The 27,624-nt window shown below is 42.4% G+C and overlaps 2 protein-coding genes across 6 annotated transcripts in view; one reads left to right on the top strand and one right to left on the bottom strand.

Moving 5' to 3' along the window:
* Nucleotides 1–27,624, top strand: part of AMDHD1 (amidohydrolase domain containing 1) — an 85,217-nt gene that overhangs the window by 43,682 nt on the left and 13,911 nt on the right. The gene's annotated exons all lie outside the window — the stretch shown is intronic.
* HAL (histidine ammonia-lyase) overlaps nucleotides 5,290–27,624 on the bottom strand; it is a 66,626-nt gene continuing 44,291 nt past the window's right edge. For all 5 annotated transcript variants that reach the window (XM_056574289.1, XM_056574287.1, XM_056574288.1 and 2 more), the window contains exons 14-21: nucleotides 21,867–21,925; nucleotides 21,399–21,479; nucleotides 18,374–18,439; nucleotides 18,119–18,284; nucleotides 17,849–17,983; nucleotides 16,765–16,873; nucleotides 16,601–16,670; nucleotides 5,290–5,617 (exon numbers count right to left, since the gene is read on the bottom strand). In XM_056574289.1, coding sequence (XP_056430264.1) covers nucleotides 5,450–5,617; nucleotides 16,601–16,670; nucleotides 16,765–16,873; nucleotides 17,849–17,983; nucleotides 18,119–18,284; nucleotides 18,374–18,439; nucleotides 21,399–21,479; nucleotides 21,867–21,925 — 854 coding nt within the window. In that variant the 3' untranslated portion in view covers nucleotides 5,290–5,449. The remainder of the gene's footprint in view (nucleotides 5,618–16,600; nucleotides 16,671–16,764; nucleotides 16,874–17,848; nucleotides 17,984–18,118; nucleotides 18,285–18,373; nucleotides 18,440–21,398; nucleotides 21,480–21,866; nucleotides 21,926–27,624) is intronic.

The raw sequence follows: 27,624 nt of genomic DNA, 5'->3' as shown, positions 1-27,624 counted from the left end.
AAGGGAATCCAGCGTGCACATTGCGTGTACGTGTGCACTGCGCACTCAGCATCCCCCTCCCCCCCTGTGGTGCCGTGAGTGAGTCACATGTGCGCAGGCTGGGAGAGGTTGAATGCAATGGGGATAGTGCACGGGATTGTTCCCAGCCAGCCTGATGTTGACCTGGACAGCTCAGCTCCGCTTAATTAAGGTAGTACTCCCTCTCCCCTATGTCACCCCTGTCCACCTTCCTTTGTCACTCCTCTGTTATGACTTTTCACCCTTGTCCACTTTCCTGTCATCTATGTCCACCTGAAACAATCTGTCACCCTGTACCCATTGTCACCCATGTACATTCCTCTACACCCCTCTGTCATCCATGTACACTCCTCTACACACCTGTCACCCATGTACACCTTTCTGCATCCCCCTGTTACTCCTTTACATCTATATGCCCCTGTATTCCTCCTGACAGGAGGATGCTGGTAAAGTGTGGAGCCTAATAGGTTTGTTTTCAAGGTTTAACGGTGAAGAATTGTGGCTGGAAGAAATAGTTATGACAACCCAGAGAAGAGAAGGGAATGATGTAGATTTTAGAAGAAGTAACGTGTGAGTTGCTGTATAAAGCAGCACTGTAATCTACATACCCACAGATTAATTGATGTTGTACATTGCGGCTTTCCTTACACTAGTGTATATAGAAGAGGAAGAAGTCCCATTACCTCCCCCTCCAGTCCCATCTGGGTCCGTGTAGCTCCAGCCCTAGTGATGACTTAATTAGGGGTGGAGCTACATACAGGAGCCAGGCTGGTAAGGGTGTGAGGCTCTGTTCACATTGCACATTTTTTTATAATTCTTGTTTCAGATCCTTGTATGCAGAGGATTACGGTGGATTTGGAGGACTGCTGCGGATGAACTGGATTTTATTATTTTAACATCATGGCTAAAACAAGGGCTGTGGGGGGAGTGTTTTTGAAAATAATTTTTTCCAAATGCGTTTAGTTTTATTTTTTTTTTTAAACTGACTGAATTTTCAGGTTTAGTAGTGTTCGTCTTATTGATGGAATCCATTACTAAGCCGGAGCTTAGAATTAACCCCAAAAACAGCTAGCGCTTACCCCCAATTATTACCTGGTACCCACTGCCACAGGGGTGCCGGGAAGAGTCTGTACCAACAGGCCCGGAGTATCAAAAATGGCGCTCCTGGGCCTAGGCAGTAACAGGCTGGTGTTATTTGGGCTGGGGAGGGCCAGTAACAATGGTCCTAGCCCACCCTGGTAACATCAAGCTGTTGCTGCTTGGTTGGTATCTGGCTGATACTGAATATTAAAAATTAAAATAAAAATAAAAAAAACACAACGCATATGATTCCCGTATTTTTATTCTCAGCCAGATTTTTGAACCTCCGGGCCTGTTGGTATCGGCTCTTCCCGGCACACCTGTGGCAGTGGCTACCGGGTAATAATTGGGAGTTAGCGCTAGTTGTTTTTGGGGTTATCGCTAAGCTCCGGCTTAGTAATGGATTCCGTCAATTATCAAGTAATGTATTCAGTCAATTACTAAGCCTGTTGGTACCGGCTCTTCCCAGCACCCCTGTCGTGGTGGGTACCAGGGTAATAAATTGGGGGTTAGCACTAGCTGTTTTTGGGGCTAATGCCAAGCCCCAGCTTAGTAAAGGATTCTGTCAATAAGACGACTTCCACTACCAAGCCTGAAAATTTAATTAAAAAAAACACATTGTAAAAATTATTTAAAAAAAACAAACAAAACAAAAAACACTTTCCCCACCGCCCTCGTTAGCCATTTTATTAAAAAAAGAAAAAAAATCCAGTTCATCCGCAGTAGTCCTCCAAAGCCGCCGTAATCCTCTGCATACACTGATACACAAGAAAATTTTTTGGCCCATATTACAATGTCTTCCCAAACAGGGAGCCTCCAATTGTTGCAAGACTACAACTCCCAGCATGCCCAGACAGCCTTTGGATGTCTGGGCATGCTGGGAGTTGTAGTTTCGTAACAGCTGGAGTCTTCCTGTCTAGGAAGACACTGGCAGAAGGGTCTGTTCCCATTATGCAAAACGGACAATGTGAACAGAGCCTGACACTCTTACCAGCCTGGCTCCCCATCTGTAGCTCCTCTTCTGTATACACTATATACAGCCATCTATAGATAAGGGGCTATAGTAGCAGGGAGTCCTGTCAGCATAGTGACAGGATTTCAGGCTCCTGTATAATATACATGCGTACACTATGCCCCCCTGTATACTATACGGCAGGGTAAGGTGAGTAGTGATGCTATACATCAATTCTCACCTCCTTACACTCTGTGGACCGGGCGCCCAGCATCCGACCCAGAGTGGTACCCTGAAGGCAGTGAAAAAACTGCCACAGGGGACCAATTTGGCTGTTTCCACACACACCAGGAAAAATGCCAGAAAAAAACGCCAGAAAAACTGCCTGGTATTTTTGCTGGTGGGAAATCACATCCTGTCTCCTGCACTAACTATTCACTGCACCTAGGACACTTAAAACGGTAATGGATGACTGGTACCTCAAAACCAGAATGATACAGAAGAGCCCTAGGTGTATTAAATTGAGTATTAAAAGTAGAAGAAAACACCAATTAGGCAAACCTAGATATTAGAAATTATTATTTACTCAAAAATAAAGTGCCCAACATACAATATATACAGAAATGAGCGTATAAAATATTAAAACACAGTCTACAAAGCGTGGGGGATGGGGGGGGGGGAATAGGGTACAGGTAAATTACTACACTAGAGTTCCTACCTATCTAAGGTGGACACTCCTGAATTAAGTGTGGATGGGGAATGGAAACAAAGAAATATAATGATGATAATACTAAATGAGCTAACCTCTCTACCAATGCGTTTCACCCGATAATAGACAGGGCTCATCAGGGAACGAGAGGAGGCCAATGAGGTATCACAAACCCAGTAAAGATATTAGATAGCAGGATTGGTAATCACATATATGTTAGATGACATGATTAGTAGGCACAACAAATGTTAATGCAGTGTATTAGATACAAGAATAAGATGAGTAAAGATAAGTTAGTGCAGCGTCAGTGGGTCAAAGATAGTCAGTCAAGCGGTCACCAGGAAATACAGGTGTTTGTTTGGTCAAAGACTATTGTGCACATGGACAAGACTCCAACATTAGACCACATTCAGATAATGTATTCAAATAATCATAATGTAGCCATAACATAAGGTTATGTGCATGGCCAAATGATATCCCAACCAATTGAACAGTTGCTTGATGAATGCAGGGATATTTCACACATATGTAGTAAGACCATAAAAGGTAACCATGTGCAGCTAATACCACCGATGTTGTCCCAATCAGGGAACACCAGGACCAAACACCCCAACTCGTGGGTACAAAGTGGACTGAAGATAGAAGTCCAAAGACCTAGATATATATGCCACCAGATAACAACAAATAGATATCCAAAGGATGAGCATTATACTGTTGATGTCAAGGTTACAACGTAGGGAAATCCCAGAAGATAAGGGAAAACCCGAGAAGGCTGAAGTACAATGTACTATGATGCTGTCTTGCCCTTCATGGTGGCTGCATTCTAATATCTTTACTGGTTTGTGATACCTCATTGGCCTCCTCTCGTTCCCTGATGAGCCCTGTCTATCGGGTGAAACGCGTTGGTAGAGAGGTTAGCTCATTTAGTATTATCATCATTATATTTCTTTGTTTCCATTCCCCATCCACACTTAGTTCAGGAGTGTCCACTTTAGATAGGTAGGAACTCTAGTGTAGTAATTCACCTGTACCCTATTCCCCCCATCCCCCACGCTTTGTGGACTGTGTTTAATATTTTATACGCTCATTTCTGTATATATTGTATGTTGGGCACTTTATTTTAGAGTAAATAATAATTTCTAATATCTAGGTTTGCCTAATTGGTGTTTTATTCCCTGCACCTGCCTGCCAGACAGCGAGCAGTATGTTAAAAAGTTCCAGGTAATCTCTGCAGCCTCAGTGTCATACGATCAGGACCTGTTCTGGAAGTCCTATAGACTTGTATGGGACTTCAAAAAAAATCCTCACCCTCACAAATGGGGACGGGTTAGGATTGATTTAACTCAACTCTATTTATGGTAACATGTACTAAGTTTGATAAAAATTTCTCCAGCCATACATACGGTGAGAGATATATTCATAGATTTTAGCTGCAAAGGGCTTCTCTGTTACGAAGGAGTAAAGTAGCACTGTAATTACTGTCTTCAAAGATGTAGTTCTGCTCTCAACTGACACTGCATGATGGAATGTGGGTGTTCTTAAAGAAATTGGCCGCTATGCATAATGTATGGCTGATAAAGGGTAGCTCCCACCATCCTATTTTTTTTCTGTCCCTGCCTATTGCCAATCTATCCCTAACCCCCTCCCTGATTTTAATTTTTATTTTTACTATATTAAAAATGCTTTTTTTCTGCCTGGTAGTGTGCTCACTACCAGGCAGACTTCCCCAGCAGGCACCACGTCACTGATGCCTGCTGGGGGGGACTTCCGCCCTTAGTTCATCTACACAGGGTGCCTCCAGCTGTTTCACCACTACAACTCCCAGCTTGCCCCGACATCTATTGGCTGTCAGGGCATGCTGGGAGTTGTAGTATTGAAACAGCTGGAGGCACCCTGTGTAGATAAACAATTAGCTAGTTACATGCGGCGCTACGGCGCTAGCCTCCGTTTCCCTCCCCCCGCGCCATACCCCGTTCCCTCCATCACAAACCCCCCTCCCGCATACCCCGTTCCCTCATTACACTTACTGCAGAGTCCGGCAGCGGGCGTGCAGGGACAGCGGCGGCGACGGCGATGTGCGGGAGGAGTGGCCTCCCAGCCAATGCGCTCGCTCCCGCCTGTCTGATTGACAGGCAGGGAGCAAGTGCAGCCTAACTGAAAAAGGACTGATTGCCAGGCCAAAATCAGTCCTTTTTCAAGCGTGACGTCACGCCAGGCTGCAGCCCGCCACTATGAGGGAGACCCCTAGTGGCCGGTTTTCAAATGTAAATTAAACCATTTTAATTAAAAAAAATAATAATAAAAGTATATTAGAGATATGTTGTAGTACATAAGTACTACAACATATCAAAAAATAAAGTTGGTGACAGTGCCCATTTTAAAAAACTGACTCACAAAATCTAGTCTGGATAAGAGAGAGTGGTCTTCTCAAAAGGCATGGTCTTTTGGAGAGGTATAAAAATTATTGGGTTGGGGACATTTGTAACCATTTTCATTGTACAATACATAGTTAACAAGACATGTCTTCTAATGAATATCATTTAATACCATAATTGCAAAAGCTATTACATCACACAGTTATAATACAGTACATGGAGTTAAGATTTTATTTTAAGGCCCTTCATATATGTTGCAAATATTTTATCCACACCTCAGACTTTTGATCTTTTCATGGCATTTATAACACAGCTCTAAGATTCATCGTCTTCATGATCTTCTGAATGGTCATGGTGGTCAGCTAAAGAGCAGCTGTTAAAGGACATTGAATCCACAGAGAAAGCAGTAGGGGAAACTGGTCTGGATTCAGGAATGTGTTCCATTCTGTACTTCTCAATATATGGTACTGCCACATGCCAAACCTGCAGAGGAAAAGTACATTACCCATTAAAAAAAAAAATTATATTTCCTAAAAACCAAAAGGTGCCAGACACCTAATATATGGCAACTATGCCTTCATGATCCCTGCCTAGCTTTAGTTCATCGAGTCCATCAATTTTATCCAACCATTGGGCAGGAACTTCCTGCCCAACCATCAAACAAAGTTGCTTTGCAAAAATTTGTAAAAACTAAATATACATATTATATATACATACACACACACACACACACACACACACACACACACACTTTTGTTAGAGTACCTGTCATCAAACCATATTTTCTAAACTAACAGATTGTATTCCCTAACTACTCCTAACACCTAACCTGCCCTTAAAAAAAACAAAAAAAATAAAAACATTTCCAAGCTCTGTGTCATACCTCTCCCCTTGCTCATATTGTGTGAGCTCCTGGCAGGAGAAAGTGGACGTTCCCCAGCAGGCACAACCTCACTGAAGCCTGCGAGAGCTGTGCCTCGCCATGCCTCCACACGCACTTCCCGAGTTTGGTCTCCTGCCAGGCCGGGAGGAGACCAAAACTGTTTGACTTATGCAGGGAACAGAACAGAGCCACCTAGTGGACGTTTTTCAAATCACATTAAAAACATAGAAGGTTGAGAATTTTAACAGCAAGTAAATAGCAAAGAGTCTTATAATTACATAAGAACAATATATTAAATGTTTAGTTTGGTGACAGGTACTCTTTAAGCATTATTAGAGTGTGACTTTAATATATATATAATTATATGGCTTAAAGGGAACCAATCATCAGATTTTACCCTATATAATGCTTAGAAAAGCGCTATATAGGGTAAAATTGTTGTCCTCACCATCCCCGGGCGACGCTCCTGCCCCCAGGGATGGTGAAGATATTAAGTTATAAACTAGTCACCACCGCCGCCGTAAGTAGTCATCTGGGCGGGGAGCTCTTCTCACCTACTCCTGTTCTCCGTCCGGGAGCGACGCCCCCTCCGCTTGATTGATGGGCCGCGTCATTGTTCCGCTCACTGAACAGACGGAGCAGAGCGTTGACGCGGCCCATCAATCAAGCGGAGGGGGCGTCACTCCCGGCCGAAGAATGGGAGTAGGTGAGAAGAGCTCCCCGCCCAGGTGACTACTTAAAATCTGATGATTGGTTCCCTTTAACCTTTAGTTGTTTTTAGAAGCTGATGTTTTAGCTGATGTTTTAGGTAACCCTGTATTTCTAAACTTTTTTTTTAAATGTATTATGCACTAGCTGAGTTCCCAGCATTGCTTGGCCTACCTAAACCTTGCAGCAAAAGAGAAGCAACAATTATGTTCTTGTCTTCATATCCTGTCTCCTACACTAACTATTCACTGGACCTGCCTGCCAGACAGCGAACACCATGTTTAAAAGTTCCAAGCAATCTCTGCAGCCTGAGAGTAATGCGATCAAATCCTGTTCTATAAAATGATGCTGCAGATCAGACCAAATATTTAAAAGGGGTGCTCCAGGGAAGTTAAGAAAAATTTAACTGCCCCAAAGCCACCACAATATACGTTCTTTGTCCCCTGTAGTTATCCTTGCGATTTTGCCAGCTGCTGTTGCCCCTGTTGTCTCCTGAATATTTTTTTCCTTGCAGCCCAGCAGTCAGTGCGGCTCTGTGTAATGGCTGCCAACCAATTCCTCTTATTGTCTGTGTGCATGCTGTGTTGTTGTAAACACACACATTGTACATGTCTTTTCTTTCAAACTATCCCCCCCCCCCCCCCAGCAATAAAATTATGCTATGCTCTGAATGGCAACAGTCAGTGATTAGATCTACAGCAGGCAAGATCCTCACACAGGGAGGGGAAGGGAGGTATGGCTGTGAAGCCAGACCTCTAGACAAGACAGACATCATGTGGTGTTTGTCTTGCAGGAGGGTGGGGGCTAGGTCTCAGTGAGGGCTTTGCACAAAGACCAGGTGGATCGGATAATGGCGTCTTTCACTCCCTGCATGTAAGTGACAGCTGAAAGATAGGAAACTGCTCTATATAGCTAATGAATGATATTTAGACAGATAAATAGGTTGGTGAGAGGGAAAGGATGGGCTATGGGTTTAGTTCCCTGAAGTACCATTTTAACCTCACCATCTGTACCAGTAAAAATAAATATTTGACAGTGAAATTTGGCTTTAAGGCCTCAAAATTTCAATGTAAGGGATGTAATTCAAGTGTAAAGGGGTGAACCATATATGCATGTATAATTTAACCCCTTAACCATTTAGGGACCCTGGGCGTACAGGTACGCCCTGGTACTTAACCCCTTAAGGACCGGGGTTTTTTCCGTTTTTGCATTTTCGTTTTTTGCTCCTTGCCTTTAAAAAATCATAACTCTTTCAATTTTGCACCTAAAAATCCATATGATGGCTTATTTTTTGCGCCACCAATTCTAATTTGTAATGACGTCAGTCATTTTGCCCAAAAATCTACGGTGAAACGGAAAAAAAAATCATTGTGCGACAAAATTGAAAAAAAAACGCAGTTTTGTAACTTTTGGGGGCTTCCGTTTCTACGTAGTACATTTTTCGGTAAAAATGACACCTTATCTTTATTCTGTAGGTCCATACGATTAAAATGATACCCTACTTATATAGATTTGATTTTTTAAGACTTCTGGAAAAAATCATAACTACATGCAGGAAAATTAATACGTTTAAAATTGTCATCTTCTGACCCCTATAACTTTTTTATTTTTCCGTGTATGGGGCGGTATGAGGGCTCATTTTTTGCGCCGTGATCTGAAGTTTTTAACGGTACAATTTTTGCATTGATAGGACTTATTGATCGCTTTTTATTCATTTTTAAATGATATAAAAAGTGACCAAAAAAGCACTATTTTGGACTTTGGAATTTTTTTGCGCGCACGCCATTGACCGAGCGGTTTAATTAATGATATATTTTTATAATTCGGACATTTCCGCACGCGGTGATACCATATATGTTCATTTTTCTTTTTATTTACACTGTTTTTTTTTTTATTGGAAAAGGGGGGTGATTCAAACTTTTAATAGGGGAGGAGTTAAATGATATTTATTCACTTTTTTTTTCCACTTTTTTTTTGCAGTGTTATAGCTCCCATAGGGACCTATAACACTGCACACACTGATCTTCCATGTTGATCACTGGTTTCTCATAAGAAACCAGTGATCAACGATTCTGCCGCATGACTGCTCATGCCTGGATCTCAGGCACTGAGCAGTCATTCGGCGATCGGACAGCGAGGAGGCAGGTAGGGGCCCTCCCGCTGTCCTGTCAGCTGTTCGGGATGCCGCGATTAGCCGCGGCTATCCCGAACAGCCCGACTGAGCTAGCCGGCCACTTTCGGTTTCACTTTTAGCCGCGCGGCTCAGCTCTGAGCGCGCGGCTAAAGGGTTAATAGCGCGCGGTGCCGCGATCAGCACTGCGCGCTATTAGAGGCGGGTCCCGGCTTCACTATGACGCCGGGCCCGCCGCGATATGACGCGGGGTTACTGTGTAACCCCGCGTTATATCAGGAGAGCAGGACCAAGGGCGTACCTGTACGCCCTTGGTCCTTAAGGGGTTAAGGACCTAAGGCGTACCTGTACGCCCGTGGGAATTTCGGTCCCCACCACGCGCAGGGCGGGGACCGGACCGGGGTGACTGCTGATATCTATCAGCAGGCACCCCGTGCAAACCCCTGGGGGGTCCTAAGACGCCCCATGTCGGCAATCACCGCAAATCACCGGCCAATTCAGACTGGCAATTTGTGGCGATTCCGGGTCAATCGGGTTTCTGGTGACCCAGAAAAAAAGGGTAAATGGTCTGAGACAGCCCCATTCATCCTTACACAGCAGGAGTGAGGTGGCACGGGTGCCACCTCACGATCACGGGATTGATCGGTCGGAACGACTGACCAATCACTGTCCTGATTGGCGGTGATCGGGGTGGCGATCGGGGCCTGCAGGGGTCTCTTACCTCTCCCTGGTCCGGCAGGGGTCCCTTCAGGAGCCGTGGCAGTGGTCCTGGTGGCAGCAGCAGTGGCAGCCCCAGCGGCGGTCTCGGTAGCAGGATACAGTAGAAGGTGAGGCCTGTTCACCTCCTGCTGTTGCTTAGCAACAACTCAGCATACACAGCCATCTAAATTTGGCTACAGCATGCACAGACATGTAAATTTGGTTTACAAATTTTAGGAAGATTTCTCTCCTTTTACCCCTTGTAAAAATTCAAAAACTGGGTCTACAAGAACCTGAGTGTAAAAAAATGAAGATTTTGAATTTTCTCCTTCAATTTGCTGCTATTCCTGTGAAACACCTAAAGGGTTAAACTTTTTGAATATCATTTTGAATACTTTGAGAGGTGCAGTTTTTATAATAGGGTCACTTGTGAGGCATTTCTAATATGAAGGCCCTTCAAATCCACTTCAAAACTGAACTGATCCCTGAAAAATTTAGATTTAGAAAATTTTGTGAAAAATGTGAAAATTGCTGCTTTGAAGCCCTCTGATGTCTTCCAAAAGTAAAAACATGTCAACTTTATGATGCCAACATAAAGTAGACATATTGTATATGTGAATCAATACATCCTTTATTTGGAATATCCATTTTCCTTATAAGCAGAGAGCTTCAAAGTATAAAAATAATATTTTTTCATCAAATGTTTGAATATTTCACAAAGAAATGATGCAAGTATCATTGAAATTTTACCACTATCATAAAGTAGAACATGTCACAGAAAAACTATCTTGGAATCAGAATGAAAAGTAAAAGCATCCCAGAGTTATTAATGCTTAAAGTGACAGTAGTCAGATGTGCAAAAAAAGTCCTTAAGGGGAAAATGGGCTGGGTCCTTAAGGGGTTAAGGACCAAGGACGTCCCGGTACGTCCTGAGTCCTCTCCCTTACTATAACACAGGGGCCACGGCGTGGCACCGCGTCATAGTGGGTCGGGCCTGGCCTACTATAACGCAGGGGCCACGGCCGGGACCCGTGGCTAGTAGCGTGCAGCACTGATCGCAATGCCGCACGCTATTAACCCTTTAGATGTGGCGTTAAAAGTTGAACGCCGCGTCTAAAGTGAAAGTAAACCAATGTCGGTAAGCTTAGGGAGCTGTTCTGTGAAATTGCAGCATCCCGAACAACTGTAGGACAGCAGGAGGGTCCCCTTACCTGCCTCCTGTTGTCTGATCGCCAAATGACTGCTCAGTGCCCAAGATCCAGGCATGAGCAGTCAAGCGGCAGAATCATTGATCAATGGTTTCCTATGAGAAACCATTGATCAATGTAAAAGATCAGTGTGTGCAGTGTTATAGCCCCCTATGGAAGCTATAACATTGCGAAAGAAAAGTGGAAAAAAAAGTGAAGATCATTTAACCCCTTCCCTAATAAAAAGTTTGAATCACCCCCCCCCCCCCATTTTCCCATAAAAATAAACATATGTGGTATAGTCGCGGGTGGAAATGTCCGAATTATAAAAATATATTGTTAATTAAACCGCATGGTCAATGGTGTACGCACAAAAAAAAATCCAAAATAGTGTCGTTTTGGTCACTTTTTATATCATCAAAAAAAAGCGATCAAAAAGTCCAATAAATACAAAAATGGTACCGCTTAAAACCTCAGATCACAGCGCAAAAAATTTGTCCACATACCGCCCCGTACACGAACAAATAGAGTTATAGGGGTCAGAAGATGACAATTTTAAACGAAAAAAATGTTCCTGCATGTAGTTATGATTTTTTCCAGAAGTATGACAAAATCAAACCAATATCATTTTAATCTTATGTACCTATAGAATAAATATAAGGTGTAATTTTTACCGAAAAATCTACTGCGTAGAAACGGAAGCCCCCAAAAGTTACAAAATTATGTTTTTTCTTCAATTTTGTCGCACAATGATTTTTTTTTCCGTTTAGTCATAGATTTTTGGGTAAAAGGACTGATGTCATTACAAAGTAGAATTGGTGGCGCAAAAAATAAGCCATTATATGGATTTTTAAGTGCAAAATTGAAAGAGTTAGGATTTTTTTAAAGGTAAGGAGGAAAAATGAAAGTGCAAAAACGGAAAAACCACTGGTCCTTAAGGGGTTAAGCATAACTTTGTTGGGTCAGTCCTGACAACACTGAACTCAGCCTGGGGGACAGTACAGGTGGCGGTGAAGTGAGGCCCAGAGAACAGAGACTACTCTCCTGGCACTAGTGTAAAACTATGTAATGTAATACAAGCTGTTGAGGGGCTTCTTTGAAGAGAACATCAACCTAAAAACAAATTCTATAATGTCAAATATACTTTCAGAAATGTTCAATCAATAGCTTCTGTTCTGTAATTGAGGACTGTACCCATTAAGGTAACTTGTTGCTCTGTATTAAAGAGGTTGTCCAGGGAATTTTTTTTCTAATTAAGATGCTTGGACACCCTATGGAAATTAGATTTTTTTAATTTTAAAAAAAAAACCTTAACCTTAAACCAGTTAAGGACCCAGGGCGTACGGGTATGTCCTGACACCCTGGTACTTAAAAAAGGACCCAGGACTTACCTGTACACCCGTGGGAATTTCAGTCACCGCTGCGCGCCGGGTGGGGACCCCACGCAAATGCCCATGGGGGGGGGGTCATCAGACCCCATGTCGGCGATTGCCGCAAACCACCAGTGAATTCACACCGGAATCAGGTGTGACCCGGAGATACATGGTGATCGGAAGTGTAGAATAAACCCCCAATCACCTCCTGTATCTATGGGGAGGTGGCGATTTTGTCCCCCCCCCCCCCCCCCCCAGGATCGCTGCTATTGTCCGGCCAATAGCAGCTGGCAAGGGAGGGGTTAATTACCTCTTCTCGCTGCTCTGCCAGCTTACTGAGTTTAGCCAGCGGGCAGAGCTGCAAGTAGGAGCCAGGGACTGCCGAGATCGGAGCCCCTCAGGGAGGAAGACCCCTTCTTAGAGCAGGGAAAGAATACACTAAAAGTGACAGGTAGGACTGTAAAAAAAAAAAAAAAAAAAAACCCTAATAATAGGTCCTCAAGGGTCCGCTGCAGTTTTTTTCAGCACGACCCGGGCCCTATCAGGGGTCCAGGGCACTGCATTTGGCCAATACACCAAGCACACACTACATACGCCCAGCAGTTCATCGCCCACCACCCAGATTCTTTTTTGACCAGGTCCAATGAATGGTTCGCCATTGATGCAGCAGAAACGAGGACATTTTTTGGCCTCTTGCTGCCTATGGGCCTGGTCAAAAAGCCCAGTGTCAGACAGTACTGGAGCGGGGACATCTTCTACTAGACCCCGCTTTACAGTATGGTCATGTCACGGAAGCGGTTCAAGGCCATTCAGAAATGCCTTCATTACTCTGATAATGCGGCATGTCAACCCCGAAGTGATCCCGCCTATGACCTGCTTTTCAAAGTGAGGCTGGTCATGTGTCTCTGTAGGTGCATAATTGAATGTTATGATTTTTAGAAGGGGATGAGAATAATACGAAAGTACAAAAACAAAAATTGGCCAAGTCCTTAAGGTAAAAATGGGCTTAGTCCTTAAGGGGTTAAAGGTTTAAGCCCTGCCGTAACACATCTGCATAGAAGAAGAATAGTCTTCGATCAACCGATTTAAGTAAATCTGATCTGTTTGAATTACATTGGTGTGAAATAGTTTTCTTTTAAAAAGGAGGTCTCTCAAGAGAACAACCCCACATCACAGGGGTATTCCAAGCTTCTGTTCTGGGCGCTTCTATTAATATAATTAAAAGTTACATGGAAGAAGGTTTGGTAGCTAAGGTTTGCCTGTTTACTGATGTCACACGTGTATGAAAGGACTGATATTAATGTAACATGGAAAATGGTTTATTACACACACACACACTACACTTTAAATGTATTATGTTACTCTACACTTTTCTTACTAAAGCCATGTGTTATTTTCCTAGCCTATCATTTCACCATGGGTCAATAAGAAAAGATAAGCAAATGCTGAACCTTGTGTAGTGGCTCCTAAACTTCTTGGTTAGATAAATATGTACTTAGCAACTTAGTTCAGAGACCTTTGCCCATGTTTTACATGCTAGGTTTAGTTCCATCAAATTGGGTACAACACATCAATGATTGACTCAGTTTCTCAAAACACTTATTTAATATGATAAACACGTTCTAAATGGATGGATGAGTAGATGCTTAAAATAACCAGGTAATAAGAAGGAAATACTGTACAAATGACATCAACATCATGTAGATAAAATGGTCTAAACCTTATTATTTAGAATTTACTATCCTCATTAAAGACTAGATATAATTGAGCAATGGCCCCAGGGGCTCCACCACTTAGGTGTCTACAAAATTGTATCTCCTCCATGGTCTACACATACTTTATGGTGTCTTGTTTGTGATAATTTAGCATTTGTCTATTATCTTTTTTGTCACTGTATCACAGTTGTGTTCATTATTTGATACTCTAATTTTATGTAAGAATTATGTTGATATAGTATATGGGTGTTGTATAGTACTGTTATTGGTGATAGTAGTTTGCTTTAGTTTTCTTATTACAGTGTGCCCCAGAGTATGCCATAGACATTGGTCTAGCCCTGTTCTTAGTCATCAACAAATTTTATCCTTATTGCAAGTAATTTATGCGTCATTAATGCAGACCGGACCATCCCAAAAGTTATAATTTTGCCAGAACAGTCTCCGGCAGTTCAAATGTCCCAGTAAAAATAGCAGTCACAGTCCAAAATGCTACAACCATGCTACCGCCAGGCCTGCTATTGGGGCTTTTTATTTTATTTTTTTACCTGGCTCCCCACTGCAATAAAAACATCTCCAATCAGGCTGGAAGGGTTACCTAATTGAATGTTCACAAGTAGTACAATTAGTACTAATTGTACTACTTGTGAACATGCCTGTTAGGTAAACCTGCCAGCCCATTTGGAGATGCTTTTATTGCACTGAAATAAATGATGATTTTTTGCACAATATTCGGGTGAGTGCCATCTACTCCTTTTCTACATTGTGGACTCATGTTAACAGCATTGCATTGCATGTTAGCACATATTGAAGCAGACAGGCTCCCTGTCATCAACTGACTAGTGAGTGAGGTCTCGGCCCCATTGCAACCTGGGAAAAATCTGAGATAGTCATTTTTTTTGCTGTTAAAAATAAATATTGGGGTGAAAATCACATAAAGAATTGTGAGAAAACCGGCACACACAGGTACAGACACTATATTATGAACTACACCAACTTTACAGGCCCTGTGGCATAGTCAAATAAAAAAAAATCCTGGAATACCCCTTTAAGATCACACAAGAAAAAGGGGATAGACATACTATACCTTTTACAGGAGAATCGCATTGGATAATTAAAGTAGACGCGCTGGGTCCTATTAATCTAAACTAGGGATAGACCGATTATCACGATTTTGGACATTATCAGTATCGGCAATTACTTTGCCGATAATTCCCCACCCCACCCCCGCTTCGCCCCGCCCCTGGCCAGAGACGACCACCGCCACCCCATTGGCTCCCCATCCTCTGGCCACATACCGCCGCTGCTGCCCCATTGCCTCCCCCATCCTCTGGCCACATACCGCCGCTGCCACATTGCCTCCCCCATCCCCGGTGTTATAATTACCTGTTCCCGGGGTCCATGCTACTTCTGGCTCCTGCGACGCTATGCTGCGCTGCGCAATGACTAGAGACGTCCTCAATGCGACATCACCGTCAGTGCGCACAGTAACAGCGCAGGATGCCGCCGGAGCCAGAAGTATCGCGGACCCCGGGAAGAGGTAATTATAACACCAGGGATGGGGGAGGCAATCTGGCAGCGGTGGTGGTTGGACTAGGGAGGACCCCAGGACCGGCAGGGGGAGAGAAGCGGGCGGCGGCGGCGGTCTCTGGCCCCGCAAAAGCCGCTGCAGTTCATTGATTTAAAGCGCCCACTTTAAATCATTGAACTGCAGCGGCTTCTGCCCCGCCGGGGAGGGGGAGGAAATAGCCGATAACTTATACCGATATCCCGGTATAAGTTATCGGCTATCGGCCTGAAAGGTACCAGATTATCTAAACGACCGCAATAATAGGAGCTTGTTCTTATGATGTTTTTAATAGTGTAATTCGGTTTGTTTTATCACTGTCATGACAACTTTTTGCCAGACTATTTTAAATATTTTGCTGTATTCCTTGACGTGCATTATTGACCCAGAGGAAGTGCATGCTGATGCATAAATTGACTGTTGCCAGGTATTATCCCCAATATTTGTTAGTTTCTCCCAGTTGCATGTAAAGTCTTAGAAAAGGTCACAAAGCATTGAAGAATCTACATTTTGGTGAGTGCAGCATCTTTTTTCCTATATTGTGAACTTCTGGTTACTACATGAGTAGTACATAGATATAGGAAGGCATCTTGATACCTGCAGCTCTATTAATATTAAGGTGTGTAGCAAAGTTAAAGGGGTAATCCCCTGGAAAAACTTTTATTTTTATTTTTTATCTTAATCCTTCCAGTACTTAAGTTATTTTCTTTTTGAATTTCCTTTCTGTCTGACCACAGTGCTCTCTGATGACACCTCTGTCCATTTTAGGAACTGTCCAGAGCAGGAGAGGTTTTTTATTGGGATTTCTCCTAATCTGGACAGTGCCTAAAATAGACAGATGTGTCAGCAGAGAGCACTGTGGTCAGACAGAAAGGAAATTCAAAAAGAAAAGAACTTCCTGTGGATCATACAGCAGATGATAACTACTGGAAGGATTACGATTTTTTAATAGAAGTAATTTACAAATCTGTTTAACGTTCCTGGAGTGGTGCCAGTTGGATCTTCCTATAAAGCAGTAGTATAACCAAGATAAAAAAAAATAATAAAAAAAAATCACTCATTCCTCCAAAGCATAAGTGCATGCTATAAATGTAGGTCCTGCTATTTGATAACTCTAATAATTTAGTATATCATGAACACAGAATGATGAAAGAAAAACAACCCAAAAAATCAGAGAAACTTTAAAAATATTTACAAATGTGTTACCTTTTGGTCAACAAGTAATCTGTGAACTGCTTCTATGTCTGGAGCCATGAAACGGTCCTTCATCCAAGGCCTACAAGATCATTATTAGGAACATTTATTGATCATTAACCACTACAACATACAGGCCTTTAAAACACAGATTCTGAAATAGTGTTTGTGTTTACCTAACCACAGAGCGAACAAGGTCATAGACTTTCTCCAATGGAGTTGTGGTTCTAAGAGGGCGTAGAAATTCAATCCCTTGGCAGGCTGCAAGAAGCTCAATAGCCAGCACTGAAAATAGAAACATTTACCTAACACACTGTCCTGCAAAACCAAAATGTTTTGGAACTGGATCAAATTATAGGGCTCAAAGTGTATTATTTAGCTAACATAGCATGCCTGGTATTTCACTTTTGTAAGTCCATATTGTTTTTGTAGACTACACAGCTTGCTGCTTCTCTGTACACTCTTAAAAGGTTGTTTGCTTTCAATGATATCTTTAGGACTCCCAGAAACCAGATGTAATCTGTTTAGGAACCCAAAATTAAGTATACAATTTCCTTATAGCACCACCAGAGAGGAAAGCATTGCACAGCTATTTTTTAAATTAACCACAACCCCTCCCCCATAGGGTCGCCACTGCCCTCAGCACTACAGGTTTGTGGGGTTTCATCACTTGTAAGCATGTCAGGGTCTTCTATCTAGATTTCTGTAATCTGCAAGCAAATTGGGGACCATCTGGATGCACTTTTGCCAGTTGTAATGTGTATCTACATCACAGCCATAAAGGAGGACTGTGGGGGAGATTTATTAAAATCTGTATAGAGGAAGTGTGGCACAATTGCCCATAGCAACCAGTTTGCTTCCTTCATTTTTAAAAAGGCCTTTGAAAACTGAAAGAAGCGATCTGATTGGTTGCTATGGGCAACTGCACCACTTCCTCTACACAGGTTTTGGTAAATCTCCCCCTATAGGTCTCAAAATGCATCAGCTTTGTCTAGTAAAGAGATGTTATTAACTGGAGCTAAAACGTCTCTTTTTTGGTCTGTATTCCCCCTTGGGTTCTGGATATGTTTCTTGAGCTCCATCTGTACAGAAGGAATTAATGGATAGAAAAATGTGTTAGTTTGTTTATCAATTGATGGATGTGCATGGTCCACAAGAGCAAGAGACATTTTGGTGTAGCCGCTGTGCACTAACTAATGAGTTAAAATTTTAGGAATACTGAAATCAGACAATGAAATATCATTTAATAGATGATATTACCATGTTCCACGTTTTCAATAACTCTGAGAGCTTTCCTTGCTGCCCAGCCTCCCATTGATACATGGTCTTCAGTAGCAGCACTTGTGGAGAGGGAGTCTACGGAGGACGGGTGACACAACACTTTATTTTCAGAAACTGGAGGACAAATAGAGAATTAAACCATTTTTATATTTAGTCTTAATTTAAACAAAATAGGGCATATTTTTCAAGGTGATTCTATGAAAGCTTTCACAAGGACATACACTGATCTAAAATACTGAAAATTCTTACCAAGGGCAGCAGCTGTACAATGGGCGATCATGAAGCCCGAATTTAACCCCCCCTCGGTGACTAAAAATGCTGGTAGCTCACTGAGAGAGGGATTGCACAGTCTTTCGATCCTCCTCTCACTAATTGATGCAAGTTCATGGACGCCAATGGCAAGATAATCCAAGGCCTGTAAATGAGAATGGATTCATAAATAGACAAATACTTTGTAATGAAAAATCTGGTAAAATACATTGGAGGGGTAAGGTTAAAAAGTACCTTTGCAGGATATTCACCATGAAAGTTTCCACCTGAAATGGTTTCTCCTCTTTCTGCAAAAACCATCTTAAAAATAGAGTTAAGGTTTGTATGTTTAAAACAATTTGCCAAAAATAAAAAGTGTTTATGGTATAGATAAATAAGTTAAAGGGGGTTTCCTATATGGAAAGTCACTTTCCATATGATGTAATAGAGAAGGAAAAAGCCAGAAGGTCAATTGCTCAAGATCCTCTTTTCTATGCAAACCGCTCTACAAACAGTGACTCCCACTCAATGCAGCCACAAGGTCTATAGACATAGACTTGCATAGCGGGGGCAGGGGGTGACATCACACGGGAGTGGAGTAGTGACATCACGATACTTCGGCCCCGTGGTCGCCACCCGGCTGTTTGTGAGCTGGCACCGCAGCGTGCTGATCAAACAGGTGGCTGGCGAATACAAGATTCCGGGGGTCCCCAGCGGTGAGACATCCTATCCCCTATCCTTTGGATAGGGGATAAGATGTCTCAGGGCCGGAGTACACCTTTAAGCTGGTGTCCTCTGCAACCTATTTACCTAATTTCACATTCCTTTGGCTTCTTCCAGTTGCCCCCATGCTAGCCCCCATTGGTGGAGCTAATCAAAGCATTTGGTACCATCCCTTTAATGTACAGTACACAGCTATTTGGCCAGCCACATGACACTGGGTTAGTGCAGAAAATATATGAGCTTGGTCCCCTATTTAAATCAACTCTGTCCTTTCCTCTTTACCAGTTGTTGTAGTTAATAGGTTACTCCTCTGATCAACTGGTGCCACAAAGTTAAACAGATTTGAACATTACTTATATTTAAAAATCTTAATCCTTCCAGTACTTATCAGCTGCTATATGTTGCACAGGAAGTGCTTTCCTTTTTGAATTTCCTTTCTGTCTGACCACAGTGCTCTCTGCTGACACCTCTGTCCATAGCAGGATAGATTTGCTTTGGGGATTTGCTCCTACTCTGGACAGTTCCTAAAATGGACAGAGGTGTCAGCAGAGAGCACTGTAGTCAGAAAGAAAGGAACTTCCTAAGGAACATACAGAAGCTCATAAGTACTGGAAGGATTAAGATTTTTAAATAGAAGTAATTTACAATTCTGACGCCCCCTGACGAAGCCATATTGCGAAAACGCGTTTGGGGTAGGAGGTAAGAGGCAAAGCTCTCTAGGGTGCATGATTTTCAACAACTGTTTTTTTCCTTCCTTTTTTGGAGGTCTTTTCAGTACTACCTAGGATTTGTGGGGTCATTACCCTGTCATTATTCCTATGTTAAAGTATTTGTGTACATATTTGTGGGATACCCGCTGCTAGTTTTTTCATTATATATTACTTTCTATACAATTAGGCTTATTTGGGATTCCAGGTCTATGTACAGACCCAATATATGGTCCTCTGCTTTTTCACTCCTTATGAGTGCATAATATGTGTATGCCCCTATCCTCCACTCTTCTGCCCGAGTATGTTGTTGTACCACTACATGTATTTTAAATATGTTTTTATCATGATTGTTATTCAATAAAATGTATACTTTTATTTGAAAAATAATTTCTTTGTCTTGTCTGATATGGTCTAATTTTTTGGTGTGGATTAATTTACAATTCTGTTTAACTTTCTTGCACCAGTTGATTTAAAACATTTTTTTCCAGAGGAGCAACCCTTTAATGCTACTTGGTGCATATTAAGATGGTTATTTCTGTACTGTATTCAAAACTAAAGTCTGACTACTACCTTGGATTACTGCCCCTCAATCCCCACTCCCAACCTTACACTTTCTGACCTCCAATTTTGCCTGCAGTTCTGTTATTTCTGGTTCCTCCTGATTATTTAGGTCAGAAATATTCCTTTTTATGAAAAGTATCTGGATTCTCTTTGGCTTTGATTTATATTCTTAACTCTTGGCTTCTTTGTTACTCTCTTGCTTATTAGCTAAGCCAGTGACCAACAACTCTGTATACACAACCTAGGGATGTGTAGCAGCAAAGTCCATATTCCTGTATAACGGTTAATGGGTGAAGACCCATGTTTGCTTATTTTTTCGAAGAAAATGTAGAAAATTAAGATTGAAGCGTACCTGTCAGGTCCCACAAAAAAAAAAAAAAAATAAAAAATTTATATATATTATATATATTAAAATAATAATAAATGTTACGCAGTACCTAATCCTGACCATGTACATCTGAGGGCTCCGTTAGGAGGAGCTCCGTTGGCAGTTCCATCAAGTTTAGCGGAGAAATAAAATAAAAAAAATTCTGCCTTATACTCCTGTAAAATTACCGAATCACCGAAAAACCCCATACAAGTTAATGGGGTCCCTCAGGTCCCAGCAGTAGCCATTTGCATCTGGCCCATTTCAGGGTCTGTTTGGGCTCAAGGGGAAATTATTTTTTTTTTTTTAATAAAACGACCTTAACGGGTCGGATGCAAACGGCAATGTGAACCTAGCCCAATTTTTATGCCTCCATCACCTATATACATTATAAAAATACCTCTTTTCATTAGCTCACAGTGTTAGAAATTCTCTCAGGGGAAGGAGGCTTGTCTCGTGCTGCCTTGTCCATGAGTTATCAATTGTCAATGACTCTTGGACATGCATGATGCTGCTGCAGGGCTGGTTAGTGTTCCGGTAGGCAGAGGCCTAGCTTGTAGCTTCTGGGTCCCGATGCAAAATCTGCAACAGGGTCCCATATGCCAAATATAATACTAGTCTCTTATGGGTCAAATGTGCTTTGGAGCCCCGCCAGGCACCAGGACCCCGGTGCAACTGCTACCTCTACAGCTACACCCCTGCCGGTAGGTATGGGATCCCTAATGGTGGGCTTTTCAGGAGCAGTTTTTTTTAATTTTTTTTTTATTATATTTTCAAAAAATGTTAAACAATCATATTACAAAAGGTCTTTAAATTTTCATGAGTAACAACAAAGTTTTTGGATCTGACAGTACCCATTTAAATTGACCAAGCTTTCAATACATCAACCAGTGGGAATGATAACACATTTGAAGGATACAGGGTTGTCTGTTGCACTGTTAATTTCTGTTGAAATGATGTTCTTAACAAAGTCAATAGTATCATTTACCACACCATGAACCTAGAAACAAAATGTTCATAATAACAAGTAATTACACAAGTATTTATTTATTTTATAACGGTTGTAAACATCGCTGAAAAGGGGTTTCCGCTGAGTGGTTCCCCTTCATTTTTCTTTCTGACGGGTTTCCTTAAACTGTAATGCACAGCTATTGTAAGTTAATAAGTGATAATAATGGTCTTTTTTATCCCCTTCATTCACACTGACAATACATTTTGGTTATTGTGGACTTTAACATTATGTCATGAATATAGATTTACTTCTCTAACTGAAATGTGCAAATTTAAATTTGAGATAATCTCCAGTCACTTGTGTCATATATACTGGTATCCGCTCTTAATTCAGTGCCAATCTTTTATTGCTGGCTTATAATTTCTATTATCCTACCTGTGGGCAGCAACGAAGTGTGTAAGCATCTTGGACCCGGTCACAAAACCTGTGACTTTCTAATAGAAAAATAAACAAATTTAGCAATGTGTTTGAGGTGGGAAAATTATACATAATGCACATATGCACATCCATACACACAAACACATTTGTCATACAACTATGTATGCATTTATATGTTTTCCCAAAAAAAACACACACATACATTAGCCAACATTAAAACAGATTTGCCACATTTTCAAAAATCTGTTTGAAACCACTGCATTTTAACTGCGACATCACTATGGTACCATGACAGAACCACAACAGAACTGCAACATGTGAACAAAGCCTTAAGGAGTAGAACATATTATGCAAGAAATTAAAGGGTACCTCTCATCAAAAAAAAACTTTTGATATATTATAGATTAATGTATGCAGAATAACTTTACAATTGCATGTTATTAAAAATATGCTTCGTTCTATTTAATTTTCCACTTTGAAGAAATTACCACTAGGGGTCTCCCTACCAGTCCTGGCAGCAAGCATTTCAGACTCATGCTGGAGTCCTAAACACTATGAGCTGCCAGTCTGCTTTGTTCACAAAGGAGAACACTCAGAGCTGCCAGCCTGCTTTGTTCACAGCCTGTTTGGCTGTGAACAAAGCAGGCTGGCAGCTCTGAGTGTTTAGGACTCCAGCATGAGTCAGAAATGCTTGCTGCCAGGACTGATCGGAGAATTTCCAAAAACAGCAGGTTTGTGTATTGTTTACCTGGGTATGAGATAGCACCAGAATGCCCTATAGTAATAGAGCACCATGCAGCCTCTGCTGGCACGCGTTGAGTAATATTCTGTTGGAAAATCTTGGGTCCTAGCATTCATTTGGATGTTACTTTAACCCCATAAGGACACAGACCATTTTGGCCTTACAGACGCAGCCAAGTTTATTTTTGCTTTTTTGTTTTTTCCTCCTCACCTTCTAAAAATCCAAACTTTTATATTTTCATCCACAGACTAGTAGGAGGGCTTATTTTTTGCGCAACCAGTTTTCCTTTGTAATTACATCACTCACTTTACCATGAAATGTATGGCGAACTTACTATTTGTGTAGGGAAATTGAAAAGAAAACCGCAATTTAGCTAATTTTGGAAGGTTTTGTTTTCAAGCTGTACAATTTATGGTAAAAATTGTGTGTTTTATTTATCCTGTGGGTTAATACAAATAAAATGATAACCATGATTACGTACTTTATTATTGTACCGCTTTAAAAAAAATCTCCAACTTTTTAACAAAATGAGTGCGTTTAAAATCCCTCTATTTTGACGACTTATAACTTTTAGATTTTTTCGTATAAGTGGCGGTATGAGGGCTAATTTTCTTGCGCTGTGATCTGTAATTTTTATTGATACCCAACTTGCATATATTAAACTTTTAATTTTATTATAATTTTTTTTTAAATATTATGTGACAACATTTATTTTTTTTTTATTTTTTCTACATTTACTCCATTCACCGTACAGGATCAATAACATATTTAGATGGTTTGGACATTTACGCACGCGGCAATACCAAATATGTTTATTAATTAATTTTTTTCCCTTTCTGCATGTAAAATGGGAAAAACTGACTATTTACATTTTTATTGGGGGAGGGGATTTTTCTTGATCACAGACCAGAGTAGAAGACCCCACGAGATGGACGGAGGCACCACTGCGGGCGATCTGATCATTCATATTAAGTGCCACACTGCTGCAGATGCCGTGATTTGTATTGATCACGGCATCTGAGGGGTTAATGGCACACATAAACACGATCACTGATGTGCGCCATTACCGGTGGGTCCTTGGCTGCTGATAGCAGCGGGGACCTACCGCGCGTGACACGAGCACCACTCCGATGCTCGCGGTCATGTATAGGACGTAAATGTACATCCACGTGTGTTAAATACCAGGGCACCAGGATGTAGATTTACGTCCTGTGTCGTTAAGGCTAAGTTTCCACTTGGTTTTGTGATGTCCCAGTACGAGATGATTTGGCCCCGTACTGTCCTCCTGCCCTATCAGGCAGAGTCCCTGCATGTCCCCAGGGATCCCCTGCAGCATACCCTAATTTTGTATATAGGTTTGCCTCATTTAATGTAATGTTGCTTTAATGTTTGCACCACATGATTGTTACCCAGAGGGCTCCAGTGACCAGGTGACCCCCCCCCCCCCCCCAAGTGACCTATGAGCTCCTTGCACAGCCCCCCTATATAACCAGGAGAGGGGCTACAATCTCTCTCTTAGCACATTGCTCTTCTGCTGCATGCTGAGGTCCAGTGTAGTCATCTCAGTGTCTGTGTCCAGAGCATTGGAGGCCTCGAGCCTAAAGTCCTGCAGCCACAAGTCGGTCCTCAGTAAAGTCATCTTATTGTCAGTCACCATCTCTGTCAAGTCCATCTGTAGTCACCGTGGCCTGCACTAAAGTCAGTCTAACTACTGCAAGTCCCAGCAAGGTCCTCCTGTGTCACTGATCACCTCCCTGGCTGTACTGCAAAGACTATATAACCTGTCTTGCCTCAGTAAAGCTGTCGTTATCCTTAATCTGGTGTCTTCATTGCCCCTGTCTAACCCAGGATCAGCGGTATTAGCTTTGGGTGGTTAAGGCTAAACCGCGCCCTGGCATCACGACAAGAAGGGGTTAATACCATCTGCACCTTGGGCCATAACATCGGCCCTGCATTGCCCTCCTACTCCACAACTTTTTGTCGTCCTATGAACAGGATACAGGTGTGCACATTTACCACAAGTCCTTCCCCCCCCCCCCCAGTCTTAACTGTGTCCGAAACGGTCTGTAAAAATCACATGCTGAGGAGAAAGTATTTGCGCCAGAAAAAGTGTACGAGACTCTTGTTATTGCAAAGTGTTACTAGCGGCGCTTGTGAAATAGAGGGGGAGGTAAAAAGGAAATACTTAAGTGTCATTGTGGAGTGTAAGAAGTCAGTACCTGAAAGGGTTAACTTAGTCTGGTGTTTCCCGCGCACACCCCGTCCAGCTCCACCCCGTCAGTTCCCAGTGGTTATGCCTCTACAGTGTTATGAGGAGGAACTAAGGATCCACCACATGTTTCACAGAAGAAGACTTTCCCAACCGGACCAAAACAGGAAGTCCCCTGGGCGCTGCCATATTGGAGTTTCCAGCGGCTGCATCTGGCTCTGCACTTTATAATCAAGCACCCGCTGCAGCGCAGACTCTGTATAAACCAACGATCTCCCTCAGAGAATCTCTGGTACCGGTGGAGAGTCACATTAAACGCCTAGTGCCCAGTAGAATTATTGGGTACTTGCCACATAGTGGGGGTGCGCCACTCAGGGGGTTCCAGTCAGTCAAGACTAAGTCACTGCAGCATATCGCCAAGCATCTTAAAGCGACAGCGCACTCAAATTATCTTAAAGGGCCAGCACACTCAAAAAAGTCTGGAAGATGTCATCACCCAGCCCTCCAGATGAACCAGACGACAGTGCCCTTTCATCTCCAGCAGCGGGATCAGCTGTTGCCCCAGTGGCCAGAATGCTGCCAGTCCTGCCTGCAGTCCACAACAACCTGGGTGTTCCAGCGTCAGAACCAGTATTCATGGGGAACCCTGTCCTCCCTACCTAAAACAGAGACTCCTTCACCCTGAGGGATTTCAAGGAGAAGATCCAGAGTTTGTTTGTCCTTTATTCTTTCCCTTCTAATCAACAGGTGCAGTTGCTCACAGGACAACTACAGGAACCAATACTGGAGGAAGTCCGCACTTGGCCCGCCTCCGAGAAGGTGACTGTAGAGCAGATTTTGAAGGACTCTACCAGGTATTTGAGTCACATTCGCCATCAGGAGGTACGTCTCCGGTTGTAGGAGAGGCAACAAAAGCCAGGTGAGACTTTAAGAGCTTATGCCGTAGCCCTACAGAATGCCCTAGAGACTGTTCACAAACTAGATGGCATAACTCCCAAGCAGGGCAGCAAGGTATTGATTGATAGATTTATCAAAATAAGTGGGACAAAGCCCAGATGAGAATGTTAGCAGTCCAAAACCCCAGCCTGTCCTTCCCTGCTTTAAAGATACTGGCTATTCAAGTCAGAGTCTGGGACTGAGTCAGAGGAAGTTTGCGCGCCTGTCCCAGAGCCACTAGGTGCAGTAGCTAGGCCCATACCACCACCATCACCGGACCCCACCCCAGTGTCACCTACCTTGTCGGTTACTACAGCCCCAGAATTACAGAGAGAGAGTGTCAAGCAGGACATTGAACAATTGACTAATGCGGTGAAGGAGCTTGCCGCCCAGGCCGTTCCACCTGACCGTGAACCGCCCATGCCTAGGAAACCTGCTCCTGCTCCCTGCAATTTTAAACCCCACAATCTTCTACCTAATAGGTCCTTGGGGACACAAAGGCCCTTTCGTACCTATTACAATAAATCGGGACATTGAAAAATGTAGGACCGGCCCTCAGGAACACAGTCATCAGGTCCAAACCTCGAACGCCCTAAGTCAGGACTCTCACTTTGTCGCCTCCTGCCCCTATGTAAAGATTATTGTAGAAGGTGTACAGTTGGAGGCGCTGATAGATACAGGGTCGCAAGTGTCTACTATACCTAAAAATGTTTTCTATACACACTGGAATGACAGTTTATTGTATGAACCCCATTATGCTGATTTTAGAGTAGTGGCAGGTAATGGGAAACCAAAACCCAGACATGGATATTGGGAATATAAAGACAAAGGAAAGGATCCAGCTCCTAGTTGTAAAGTAATCCAGTAAAACTTAGCTTTTAATTGTGCATATTAAAACCAAAAAAGGGATAGCCACGAAGTGGCAAGTGACATGTCACTGATAAAAAGGAGGTGAAATGCCGACGCGTTTCGAACTGTCACTCTTAGTCATGGCGTTGACACCTTGTCACACGGGGGTTTAAATACCTACTGCCATATAGTCAGGTCCCACCGTGGACCAAACCCCCCCCGTCAAACAGGATGTGACGTGGTGGGCCAAAAGCAGCTAGGTAAAAGTAGAACAGGTGAAACCAAATCAGGATTAACAAAAAGGAAAATGTATCCCTTGTGGAACCTCTTATACAAACTATGAAATAGAATGATAAACCACCGTATGTAAACTGGTCGCTTGTTGAAATGGCCTATAGATGAAGATATAAGTGTCATGCACAAAGCTATATACAATCAATAAGATCACAATGATGGCAAAATTTGCGTATAAAATAAATGCAGTAACACAGTTAGTGCCAACAGATTACCGTACTTAGATTTATGTGGCTAGGGCTCTGTTAATGAACGCATTGTGAAAACATTTTCACTAGCAGGTATAATACAAGTACGAGCCTAATACAAATATGTATACATACAAATAATGGTGAATGTAAAAACCGCATCATATGAACGGCAGCACGCACAACCATGATTGAGGAAATTCCATGAATTTTATACTCAAATTGCATGCAGTTTAGAAACGCATTGTAAGAACATTCACCAGAAGGTAAAATACAAGAACGTACCTAATACATATATGTATACAAACAATGGTGAATGTAAAAACCAAAAACCACATTGTATGAACGGCAGCACGCACAGCCATGATTGAAGAAATTCCATGAAAAAAAATGCATGCAGCGTGCGGTTTGAGGTGTGGTTTTGCATCAGAGTGAATATGACCAGCAACAGAGTTATAACAAGAAAGCGCATGGTTCCACCAAAGACATGAATATGTCTAAGTGAAAATAAGACAATATTGTAAGAGAAAAATATAT

The sequence above is a fragment of the Hyla sarda genome, chromosome 4, assembly GCF_029499605.1.
Source record: "Hyla sarda isolate aHylSar1 chromosome 4, aHylSar1.hap1, whole genome shotgun sequence".
Classification (NCBI taxonomy): Eukaryota; Metazoa; Chordata; class Amphibia; order Anura; family Hylidae; genus Hyla; species Hyla sarda.
This window is presented reverse-complemented; position numbering and strand designations above follow the sequence as displayed.